Genomic DNA, 13208 nt, shown 5'->3' with positions numbered 1-13208 from the left:
GTGAACGAGAAAACGGCGTTGCAAAGTTTAAACTGTTTGTGTTTTACTCTGTCACCTACATTGTTTCCTCTTCTTGTAGGTTTGACTAGCAGTAGATCATACGCCACAGAGCTAGAACCAGCAGAGCAATTTTACCATGTTTATCTCCACCCGGTCTGGCTTTCTGTTAGCATCTGTTTCATGTTCTGCTACCTTCAGGTGCTCCTCTAGCTTTAACTTCCTATTTCAGAAGTCACATTTATACATTCTGTGAGGCTTTCAAATGCTGCAAGTTCAAGTACTATGATTCACAAAAATATGCTCTCAGATTGATGCAGATCCACACAGGGGTTTTATTTGTTTGTATATAAAGAAGAACACAGTCAGATAATAACCTTGTATCTCCAATGTTGGTGATTTCTGAGGACATTATGGTATATTTAATTATATATGTATATATTCACTAGACTAGAAAGACACATCCCCTCCAAGCCCTTTAAAAATGTGAACTGGGATGGATCGTGAAAATGGGAATGTAAAGACAAAAATAGACTGAAATTTAAATCACAAATATGTTGGTTCTTTGTGGATCTGAGGCTCCACCTCTGTTTTGTCTGTCACTGTCTTCTTACTCTTTGACTTTTTATCTCCTCTTTTCTCTGTTTTTCATTTCCTTACCATTCACTCCTCCTTTTCTTCTTCCCTCTCAAACAAACATGGCTGCCTGCTGCATGTCCAAATTGCATCATCTTGCATCATCTTCCATGTCATTTTTTCCCATGCATATATGAACATGTAACAAACCAATATTAATCTGAATAAATGCTTGTGTCACACTAATTCCATATATAAATCTTCCTTTTCGCACATTCATTACACTGTATAATTTCATTAATTATCCTCAAACACCCTGCCTACCAATAACGGCCCCACCTTAGACCCTGTTGACCCATCTGAGGAAGACCTCTTCCACCTCTTTGATAAATACCCCACTCCCATGCCAGACACCAGCACTCCCATGATCCCCCCGGTGGGGGTGCAAGCCGTGGCTCTGTCCTCGGACTCGGTCCGTGTCTCCTGGGCTGACAACTCCATGACCAAGAACCAGAAGGCATCTGAGGTTCGATACTACTCTGTCAAGTGGAAGACCAGCTACTCTACTAGTGGAAAGTACAAGGTAAACACAGACCAGTCAGTCCATGATGTTAATGTGATACATCAATTCTTAGTTTAGTATTATTCTGCCTGAGGTGTGGATATCTCTTAAATACAACTTAGACTTGTGGATGTCACTACTCTTGACCTGATTTGAATAAAATACTGTACAGTATTACATTTAATACAGTAGTATAATAAATGTAATCACTCAGGACTTGACATGACTTTAAAACCACTAATTTATTCACTGATTCTCACTGAATCCTAACTTGGGACTTAATTTCAGCTACCTTTCATGAGTTCTGGTGCAAAAATTAAGAGGTTTTTCCATAAAGAACATGGCTATTAATGTGAAATTGTGGAAAATATAAAATGTAGAAAATACCTAATAGAACACTAAGCTTGGGCTCTGCTGTCTGGTGATTAGTCCAGTCCTCACAATTTACTCTGCTACAAAGCCCTGGCTATAGAACGTTAACACAAGCATACAAGCTATGCTCAGTAGTCAACATTAATCTATTGCTTTTAATCTTGTAGCCTATTAATCTTGACTTGTATCTAAACCCTGACTGGGAGGCCCAATAACCATTGTCTTGTTATAAAATGATGACTGCCTGTGAGAGTTATCTTAGGGTGCAGTCACTCTTGGCCCAGTTGCTGTATACTCTGCCAAAGCACTATTGTCCCTCCTCCCCAGTGGTTCGCAGGCCTGCTTTCACATTGCCCTGGCCACAACCGGGCCTGAGCAAGGGTTACATCATTGGTGTGGTCGCAGCAAAGTGAATAACAACAGCGAGAACATGACTTTACTGGAATTTTTGTGGCTTGATTGGTGTGATTTTGGTCATGGTCCTCTCACATTCCTGGATTTCTTAATTATGCAAGGTGGCGTAATATGCATGATTATGATATGATTATTCTTCATGTCCATGTTGCGCACCCATACTTGTGTCTGTGCATGAGCAACCTGTGAAGAAGCGCACCGTGTCCAACGATGCCATCACCAAGAAAGTTTACTGTGCTTGAGCATGATACGGAGCGCTCGCTCTTGTCAAATAAACTGGACTTTGGGTGCAAATGTGCTTGGGCAAAGATTACAGTTTAGTGTGAGTGTGCCCTTCTCTAAACTATCTGGTCTGCATTGTTGAAGTTGCTGAAAAACGCGAGTGTCATTTTGTGTGAACACATTGTGAACCCATGAAATGCTTTTATCTTTTTTGTGCTGCAGTGTATAAACACCACTGCCCACTGGCATTTATAACTTAATAATACATGAGTTGTACTTCAGTGTCATGTTTTTCATGAGTCACAGAACTGCACTGGAAGAGAGATGTAGGTTACGGACTGCCCTGCTTTGTTAACAATACAAACAAAAAAGACAGGAGAGAGATTTATTACAAGCTAGCACATCAACTCAAGGTCACTGTTACTAGAGACCAAAAGTTTACCTGACGGCTGTTCCTGTAAGTGCTTCTCATTATGTTTCCATGACCAGAAGATGTAACTAATCGCTTTGACACGAGGGAGAGGCAGCATCATTTTTGGGGCCTTGGACCAGTGTGTGTGTGTGTGCATGTGTGTGCGCAGCAGGGGATGGGCGTTGACTGACAGGGAGGGAAAGACACTTTGCTAAAGCAACAGCACAAAACATATAGGAACTTCAGCACTAGTAAGAGAGGTGAAAAACATGTTGCTCAATATGAAACTATGGTGCAGAAAATAAGACTATAGTGGGCTGCCATTATTTGGAAAAACTGCTTTAATTTTGACTTGGGACTTACCTTTTTGATTTAGTGACACAAGGACAAACATCAGCCTAGTCTTAGGCTGAAATCCGAAATAAGTGTGCAGATGCTGGAGTTTGTTAATATTCAATGATGTTGAAGTCTTTGAAATTCTGTCACAAGTACAACAAAAGAATGACTGTTTACACAAAAGACAGTCATCAGCATTTTAAGAAATTCTGAGGCATTATTCACTTCATTATGTATAGAACTCTTCTTTATTGGCGAAAATATCTCTATTGCCTCTGTTATATACTGTTTTTTGTATTCTAACGTGTCAATTCTACATCATTATTGTGTGTACAGTCTGCAGACACCACAGCTCTCAGCCACACTGTCACTGGCCTGAAACCAAACACTATGTACGAGTTTGCTGTCATGGTAACCAAAGGTCGCAAGTCCAGCACCTGGAGTATGACTGCGCATGCCACAACTTATGAGGCAGGTAGGTCTCTCAGACACACAATCATATTTCCATTTTTGCCATTGTGAGGAGCCGATTTCCATAACACCCTAACATCCCCAACCTAAACCCTTGCCTGACATTTTTTTCTAAAACCCAAGTTAACCCTTAACCCTCAAACAGCCCTTTGTTATCAGGATGCTTGCCATTTTACTTTTGAGTGGTGTATGACAATTGCATGGAAGACTGGATAGATCGATACCTATCATAGCAGCGGGTACATTCAAATAGAAGTACAATCAAAATACAGGGGGAAATATAGAAACAATAAAATACATAAACAATAAACGTAGCAAAACCTTAGATAAGAGCTCTTAAGTGAAATAGAAGAAACTAAAAACTAAATCTCCTTCACAGGATTTTCGGGTGTACCAGTAGAGTTCTCGTCACATATCTACATTACTTGTCAGCTTACGGTTAAAAGATAATGAATGTCCCACTGATGCAGAGTAAGCTAATGCTAATCATTTAAGGCACTCAACTTCAGTCCTCTGCCTGAACTACAACTATACTCTATTAAGTGGACCTTGTAATAAACCTTTCATCCATCACCTCCTTTTCACTGACAAAACCACTCAACAGAGAAAGTTCCAAGGATTTGTTGAAGGTCATTCTGGGAAAAATGGGGATACACTGAATGAGGGCAGGTTCAGTAAACATAGTTTCATCAAGCCAATAAAGGTGCTTTATTTTCCCTCTGGGAATGACAATAACTTTTGTAAATGGTGTTTAAAATTGCAGAGAAATCGCATTTTGGGTCAGTGTAGTATAATGGAAAAACTCGAAGCAAGAATGTGTCAACTGTCTGCCACAATGAAATCCAACTTCAGACTGAAATCAAAATGTCAAGGTATTCCTTTCAGGATGTTTACAATCATGTTTGAGGATTTGTCATCTAATTAAGCATGAACGGCACTACCTACACCAGCTCCCTGGGGCCCACTGGAGTATGCTGACATTCAGAGCGAACAGACGGACTGAGCCCACTTAGTCCCTGCAGTGATCCACAAGTTCTGGACACAAACACTGACCACATTTTCATTGCAAAAAATTGAAAAAAACTGGCTTCACTGGAGCTCTGCAGCATAATACCTCTACTTTACTTTTACCTTTTTAACACAACATGCCATCTGTTTCATTATTGATGCCAGTTCTCTCTTACCTGGTGCGCTGAGGCATAGACACTAAAGGATATACCGCTGTGATTTATAACACCCCCATAAAGTCTTTCTGGCTACTTACTCATTCAGTTTTTTTTTTGTTTTGTTTTTTTTCGCTCTTATTAAGATAGCTGTAATGCAGCTACACAGACTCTAAACTATATTATTTTTGTGAATGTGACGCAAAAGATGAGCAAACTTCTCGCATAGCAAATTAAGAAAGAGGAAGCTGATAATCAATCCAGGTAAATAGATATTAAAAGCAGATTTAAAAAAAAAAAAAAATGATGAGTCCCTATATCAATCTGACCATAAATCTGACAATACAGATGCAAAGAATGTTTTACATAAACTAAATATGCCTAAATTAAATTCCAATAGAATATTATAAACCTAAATAAATAAGAATCCCCCCTTACCAAAAGGACTTAATAATCAAGAACTTCTTAGCACTCTCGAAATGGCAACCCCCAGACAAGGTAAAGACAAACAAAACTGTGACTCTTACAGGCCACTAAGTTTATTAAATGTAGATTATATAATATTAACTCAATTGATTGCAAGTAGACTTGAGAAAGTGATTCCAAAGATTATTCATGCAGATCAAACAGGGTTTATTAGAGATAGACAATGTTTTGAAAATGTGCATTTCTAAATCACATAATTAATGCAGCTTAAACTTCACCTTTGCTTTTCATCTGGTCATTGAACCCCTGGCCTGTGCCATTAGATCTAACCCTAATATTGCGTGAATTCAATTTGGCTGTGCTGAACATGCTGTCAATCTGCTATTGTTCATTAGGGACCCACTACCTAACAGAATATAGTTCATCATCTGGCTATAAACTTAACTTTAATAAAAGTAAAAATAAAGTAAAAATAAAAGTCAGGCACATCACCTCACCCTTAAAATGGTCTCCCAGTGGATTTAAGTATCTAGGAATTTGGGTCAGGAAATCATTGGATTAAAATGACATTTAAAAATTGGATCAAACCAAACTGGACCTTAAAAGATGGATTAAATTCCTCTGTTCTTAACTGGAAGAATAAACATAATAATAATAATGAATATCTTAACTGAAGAAATATGTTTTTCCTTCCTTTTAAAATTTCTGTAAATTTTTTTAAAAATAGCTAAACAAGGCAATGACGTCCTTTTTGTGGCATAAGAAACCTTCAAGAGTCAAACTTACCACACTTCAGAGCCCATATGCAAAAGGCAGGGTAAGTCTCCCCAATTTCCAAAACTATTATTTTTCACCAGTTAAAAAATGCAAACAACCCCGCTAAATGTAGTGCCCTTTATGGATAATAGGAACAAACTCAGCACAATTACCAAGAACCCAATTCTACAGAACACTTTTGTTTCTTTGCAGGAGGTTCATTTAGATGTTGACTCTAAAGGGTCACTATTTAAAGAGACTTCACTATGAAACAGCCCAAGTATTCCAATTCCTATAGCAGACTCCACTCTCAAAGGTTTGGTGGACAAAGGCAATAAAGTAGTAGGGGACCTTCACACAGAAGGTATCTTCTCTTTTTTCCAGCAACTGTCCTGAAAATACTACTTGATTCACCACAACCTTTTTAAGTGCTTTCAAATCAGACACTGAGTCAAAGCAAACTTGCGTGCAAAATTTCTTGACATAGCAGAGGAGATCCCTCTCTGGAGAGACAGTTGCTAAACCCCACACGTGCATTGACCAGAGATCTAACATCAGCTATTTACAATATTCTCAATGGTCACTGGCCTAAATATGAAATATTTATAAAAACACAAATGGGAGTTTACCTGTTGAGCTGCACAAATTAAATAAAAATATCCCACCTATGTGCCAGAAATGTAGAAATACAAATGCTCTTCTTTTACATATGTTCTGGCATTGCCCAGTGGTTGCTGAGTTTTGAAAACATAGTACTGAAACTACTTCAGAAGTTATAGAGGACAATATTTCAGACCTATATTTTAAGACCTTAAACTATGGATTCAAGGAGATTTTAAACCATTGAAATAAACAACTTAGTAAAGTACTTTATCTGACTTGCCAGTACACCTGGGAATAAAATGCATTTTAGTAGAATGAAAAACGGACCTCCCTCACTCCCAAAGTCACTGGATCAATGATTTGACACAAAACTGCCTTACCTGGACACAAATGTGATGGCTGTCAAATGTCCACTGGACTAAACGTTATTGTTTATAATTAATTTGATTTCCTATGTATGTGTATTTATGCTTATATATGTTGTCTTTTCTTCTATTGCAAGTGCAAAGAACTAAACCAAGTAGAGGGGTTGGGTCGGGGTGGGGTGACACCTTCTTAGTGTTCTAAAAATAGCGATTTTGATGCTAGCATGTCTTGCCCCATGCACTCCCATTCAAAATTAACGTGCCCAAAACCGAAACTACGGTAAATCTTAAAAGTGCCTCTTTAGTCGTAATTATGCTTTCACACGAAGGTTTGACTCATATTCAATCCCAAATAAAGCCTCGGTTGCTTTTTGGCGAGAGTTTCGCTTTAAGGCTCGTCCTGGGATGAAACCTAAAAACTTGTCTTTAATCACATACATAACTCAGCAATCACATCCATCTATCAAATACAAAAACTCCAATAGGCTACAACTTAATGGCGGCTGGGGAGAGAAAAGCCTGAGTGCTTGACATTTTCATACAGAAATGTAAGGCATAACTATTTTTGAGAGTAATGTGTAATGTGTATTACATTTTTGAGTAACGAGCCCCAACACTGGTTATTATTAACTAACTCAGGGTGTTCATGATATTAGCTGAGCTTCAGGTATCGTTGCCATAGCAAATGATTTAGGTCCAATTGGTTGCTAAAGCACATTAGACATTTTAAACTTTGGTTTAAACTTTGGTGAACCCCTGGCCCTTCTTTCGTCTTGCTATTTTGGTTTGGTGTGAAATTTCTTGAAAATGATCAGATGGATTAACATGACATTTATGACCCCTTTATAATAAATTGCCGTGAATCTTCTGATCCTCTGACTTTCACCTAGCACCACCTTTAGACTAAGTTTCAAACTTTCGAACACTTTGTGACCAAATATATGCACAACTAGCTAATGTTAGCATGCTAATACATTAGAAGTAGGGTTGTCAAGTGATTAAAACAATTCATCAGCAAAAATACAGATATATGTAGATTTTAAAACACAAATCAAGAGTATGGATGAAGGAGAATAATGAGCAACTTCAGCAGTCGACAGCTAGGTTAGACCTGAGTAAAAAGACCTCTCCACCATTGACACCCGGAAAGAGGACAAACTACACAAACATAGAAGTGACAGCACAGCAAACACAGAGAGAGGAGAGACAAACATATGGAAGGAGAGAAATACAGATAATTGCAACCTTCATAATATACAGAAAATTAATTTTCTTTTTTTAATAATTAAGATAATTGCAAAATTATCACATCCTACCATGACACTGTTTTCTTTCTCCTATTCCTCATGTCCATCCATAATTGTCAGCTCCTAGTTCCGCCCCCAAAGATTTGACTGTGATCAGTCGTGAGGGACGACCCCGCGCCATTTTAATTAGCTGGCAACCACCAATGGAGGCAAATGGACGAGTAACAGGTAAATGTTTTTCTGAACACACTAATCATCACAGACATTCCACAGCACACACTCACTCTTCAGTACAGTTACGGTACACACAGACCTTTCATCAGACTAATGAGTTATTTAGATTTTTTTATTGAAATGCTGATTATTTTTACTTTTTTCAAAAGTATAGATTCATTGTTATTTTTGTAAAATGTCTGAAAGTAAACCAAGAATTATTTGTTTACAATAATGCAACACACTTTTCAGTTGTTGCTCTTTGTATCCACACACACACACACACACACACACACACACGCACGCACACACACACACACACACACACACACGCGCACACACACACACACACACACGCTTTCTTCCATTGTTCTCTCTCTGTCTTCCTCTGGGTATCAACCTGGCTGTAAACCCGTCAGTTTTAACGAGCTCTGCCGCTCCTGCAGCGTCCTGGTGGATGCATCAGACGCTCTCTGCAGGGCTAACAGCAAAACACACACAAGCACACAAAACAATATCAAAGTATAAGATCTAACATTATCTGATGTAATTCCATTTCTCAAATTTCTCACAACTTACACCATCTGTCTATGGTAATAATAACATTAAACATTTTCAAAGATTAGTCGTTATGTAGTCTTTGATCTGATAATACACTGGGAATAACAGGTTAGGTTTAGAGTCTAAACTCAACCTAGTAAATCAATCTTTAGTTGTATATGTCTTGTAGATGTATGTTCTTGCTTGACACATGTAGCATTTTTATCACAAACTGCATGAGAACAGGCTAATAAAGATTGCAAAGAAGTAATAGCTTTATTTTAAAAGATCTGAACTGCATTTGGAATATTTATGATTTCAACTCTTATTAATCTTATAACTTCTTGTCCAATAGGTTACATCCTTTACTACACGCTGGATAAGAACATGCCGATAGATGATTGGGTGATGGAAGCGATAAGTGGTGACCGGCTGACCCATCAGGTTGTGGATCTGAACCTCGACACGGTTTATTACTTCAGAATTCAGGCCAAGAACGCCAAAGGAGTTGGCCCACTGTCTGAGCCCATCCACTTCAGAACTGCCAAAGGTTTGTCAGTGTGTTTTTTGTGAGCGTGCATTCGTGCGTGCATGTGTGTGTGTGTGTGTGTGTGTGTGTGTGTGTGTGTGTGTGTGTCTGTGTCTGTGTGTCTGTGTGACTGAAGATCAAGACCTCTGTCAGTGTTTTCCTTTGTTTTATATTTCATGTTTGCTGACTCACTCTCTCTGTTGCTCTTTCAGTGGAACATCCAGACAAGATGGCAAATGATCAAGGTAGGGAGGGTGTGTATAAGTGTGTGTGTGTGAGATTATGTTCTCGTCAGGTTGTGTGTGGACATACATATCATTCAAGTTATCTTTAGTTTCTTGCTTTCAAAATCCGTCTTTACATTATCTTTTAATTTCATACATTTTAATCACTTGAATAACCTTTGGTCTGAGATCTTCAAATCATGTTTATGTAATTTGTTGTGTCATGTTTCATCATCCTGCTGTCTTATTTCTCATATCTTATTTTAATGTAATTCCCCTCGCACCTTCAAATCACCAATGTGTTTCGACCAGAGATAACACAGAGATAACTACATAGAGTACATAGGTATATAGTAGATAGGTCATTTTGCTGATCAAAAGCAGAAATGTCATGAAACATATTACATAGTAATATTTAAATTACTGCAAAACATTGCATTGATTAATAATTGAAAGTTTGAAGTTAAACTGCCATATTCTTTGGCTAATTGCTCTACAGTCTGGAGAAAAGCTAATTATGTTATGTTATATAACTTTACACTATGCTAAATTTGAAGTTACTCATCCAGTTATTTTTACCTAGAATTCTCAGTAAATTTGGAAAAATAGGATTAATTGAGAGTGCTTTAAACTAGTTAGGCAGTGAGCAGAGAAAATGAAACAGCTTCAAGTAATGAATAAACAGTCCAAATGAGGAGAGAACAGTAATGGATCTATTTGGAATATAACAGGTTTTGTGGATGCAGGGGTACTAAAGGGTTATCTGTAAAGGGGTGTTTCAGACATAAATGGTTTTGAACCACTGAAATATGTAATGTTCCAAGTTAAATGAAATCTTTCAGTTAGTTTCCTGAGCCTGGTTGATTGAAATATCAGTCTGGAGAATTCAGTAACATGAAAACCTCACAGGGAAGGAAAATATGAAAAGTTGCCTCATTTTCTTCTTGATTTGATTTATTTTTACTTAATGCAAACAAGCCCGACTCATCAAGCTGACAGAAAGTCGTTTGTTAAATGCTCAGCAAAAAATTATTTCTCTTCTGGGAGTGAAATAAAAAGAAAGCTCTGTTCTCTGATTTTTTTCATTAGCAGCAGTAAACCGTAACTTTAAGGGGACTAGTGCTTTGCCCGTACGAAATATGTATTCCTATAGAAAAGTGGGAGGTTAAGAAGCTTTTTCATGGATGGCCAAATGAGGCTGTGTTTGAAGGTGGGACGTCAGGGATATTTAGGTTTGTTGTGAAATCCAATATTCCAGGGTATAATTGGCCGTTTTTGACTATTTTTGATTTTGCTATTATATTTCACCCTAAAAACTATTTACTTGGTGTCATTATTTTCAGCACAACCTCACGTGTGACTGTACAGTTATTTTTTTCATTTTGACATACTGTCAACCTAAAATCACAAAAAAAACATAAAATCTGAGTAGAAAAAGTTAGATTTTTTTACTGTGAAAACCACAAATATGTTTAAAAAACCTTTTTTTTTTAACTTATAATGCAAATATAAATTGTTGTTTGCTAAATATGTGCATACATTTAAAAAATGTACGAAGTTATATGTAACTATTTACATTTAAATGCAGGCAGTGCTCAGGTCTGCCTGAGCTCCCTCCAGCTGAATGAAGAGCTGCACTGCCTGCTCCACATTCAGCATCTTCTCATTGTTTTGACTCATTAAACAAAAAACTGACTCCACTACACACTTAACACACTACACCAAACACTACATAACACACTAACTATGCACTCCAGACACGCTAAATGTCACACATCTCTCAACTCTCAATATCGTTGTCTATACACCGACTGTCCTGTCATTCATCTGCCTACGTCCCTCCCACAACTTCCTGTTCCTCAATGTAAGGAGGTAAAAGTAAAAAGTTGAAAACTCTGTGTAAGTACATTAACTTCCAGCAGCCTGTGTGTGTGTGTGTGTGTGTGTGTGTGTGTGTGTGTGTGTGTGTGTGTGTGTGTGTGTTTCTCAGAAAGATTTTTGAATTTGGCCTTAATCATACTGGTTTCTGCTGCATGATAGGAGGTGAAGAAATAAGAAACAATAAAATGTGGCAGAATGATGCATCATGTTGTACTTTGAATTAATTTGAGATGCAGAGAACTTTAGATGAGATTAATTATTGGCACTATAATCTGAAAACCTCTGTCAACAGTTGTCCAGTCTGTTCTCTGGCAACGTCTATGTTGGCATGCTTCTGACTTTCTTTTTAAATATCCTCCAAACGTATCTAGCTCTCCTGCTTGTAAAAAAGGGGGAAACCTGAAACATGTATTTAAAAGTATGATGTGATATTTAACTCAGTTCATTTAATAGTACATAGGTTTTATACCACACAAATAGTGGTAGCACAGATGAGACAGCTGGGGAAAAGGGACGGCACTTTCAAACAACACTTAGCAGGTTATTGGATGAACCATCAGTCACTGTCAATCACACCCTAGCTTAAACCAATCAGATCATGATAAGGAGAGCATTACAAGTGGCACCAGTTGATAAATGAAAGTTTCAGTGAGTGTGGATGCAATGATTATAGATTTTGATGGTACAATCATAATGAAGGAGAAATCCTGATTTCACAATTCTAAAATAACAATTTATTTCACAACACTACAGATGAATAAAATGAAATGTGAAAACTGTGAATTTGGGAAATTTTGGAGCCCTGTGTGCCTGAGGCCTGTGCATAAGTGTACATACTCCAGTCTTGTCATCCTTAGTTTCTTTAGGTGATGGTATTATCTCCTCCACAGAGGTTATGTTTTCTGCCTTGTCCATCAGTTAGGTGGTTGTAAGGATTATTGGGTTGTTTACTTTGTCTGCAGGATTTCACAAAAACTACTGAACAGATTTCCACAAACTTGAATGGAGGAAGGGTCTCAGCCCAGAATGTACCTCATTAACTTTTGGTTGTTCTTGATTAAGGGACAAATCTAGGAATTGTTTTCTCATTTTCTTTAACATTGTGAGATACATCTTAGTTACTTTCTCGTGGAGGGGATCAAGGGGATCTGAATGAAAACATTAAGCTGTATAAATGTGGCTGGTAACAATGATGCAGCAAATTCTAGATCTGGTGATCTTAAATTGAAGATGAAGATTAAAGATTATGTGGGATGAAATTTCTAGTGATACAGGATGATCGAGTCTGATATTGGGTTAAGATCCTGACCCACCATGGATTGCCAAAAGTACCAAAAATGTGTTTTTTGCTCTAGATTACTTCACATAATCATCATCAGTGAATAGCAGACCCGGTCTGGCTCTCTTTTGTGGAGAGAGATGGTGTTTTCAGGGGGCATGTTCGCTAATGGCTCTGTAGGAAGGGCCGACCGGGTCCAACGGCATAATATTTCCAACTTGAAAAGGCAGTGTGAAAGGGGCTGATGTGAATGCATTTTAAATATCCGGGGAAATGTTAGTATCCTTTCAGAATAAAATGCGAAGATTTTGACTTAATGCACTCTCAGAGAAAACTATACACACAGTACATGTATGAGATATACTGTATGTATGTGCATTCACCAACTAAATGATTTGTTTCCTAACAAGGAACCAATCTCTCTGTTTTATCCCTCTATTCCTGCTGCAAAATGCCATATTTATAATTGTTAGGGTTACTGTGTACACCCCTTTTCTTTCTTGGTTGTTCCTTCCTGACGTTTTCTGTATTCTTCTCACTCCAGGTCGAGGGGGAGAGCATGCCTACTGGCCGTCTGACACCAACCTGATTGACAGGAGCAGCGTCAATGGTTACACACT

The 13208-nt window shown here is 37.9% G+C and overlaps 1 protein-coding gene across 1 annotated transcript in view; it reads left to right on the top strand.

The window, feature by feature from the left end:
- dcc (DCC netrin 1 receptor) overlaps positions 1–13208 on the top strand; it is a 474778-nt gene that overhangs the window by 323865 nt on the left and 137705 nt on the right. Inside the window, exons 17-22 of the mRNA XM_030434685.1 lie at positions 918–1156; positions 3228–3366; positions 8043–8150; positions 9031–9225; positions 9417–9449; positions 13133–13198. Of these exons, the coding sequence (XP_030290545.1) occupies positions 918–1156; positions 3228–3366; positions 8043–8150; positions 9031–9225; positions 9417–9449; positions 13133–13198 (780 nt within the window). The remainder of the gene's footprint in view (positions 1–917; positions 1157–3227; positions 3367–8042; positions 8151–9030; positions 9226–9416; positions 9450–13132; positions 13199–13208) is intronic.

Source organism: Sparus aurata, chromosome 12, assembly GCF_900880675.1.
Source record: "Sparus aurata chromosome 12, fSpaAur1.1, whole genome shotgun sequence".
NCBI classification, from domain to species: Eukaryota; Metazoa; Chordata; class Actinopteri; order Spariformes; family Sparidae; genus Sparus; species Sparus aurata.
Note: the sequence above shows the minus strand (reverse complement) of the source record. Positions and strands in the feature narration are given on the sequence as shown.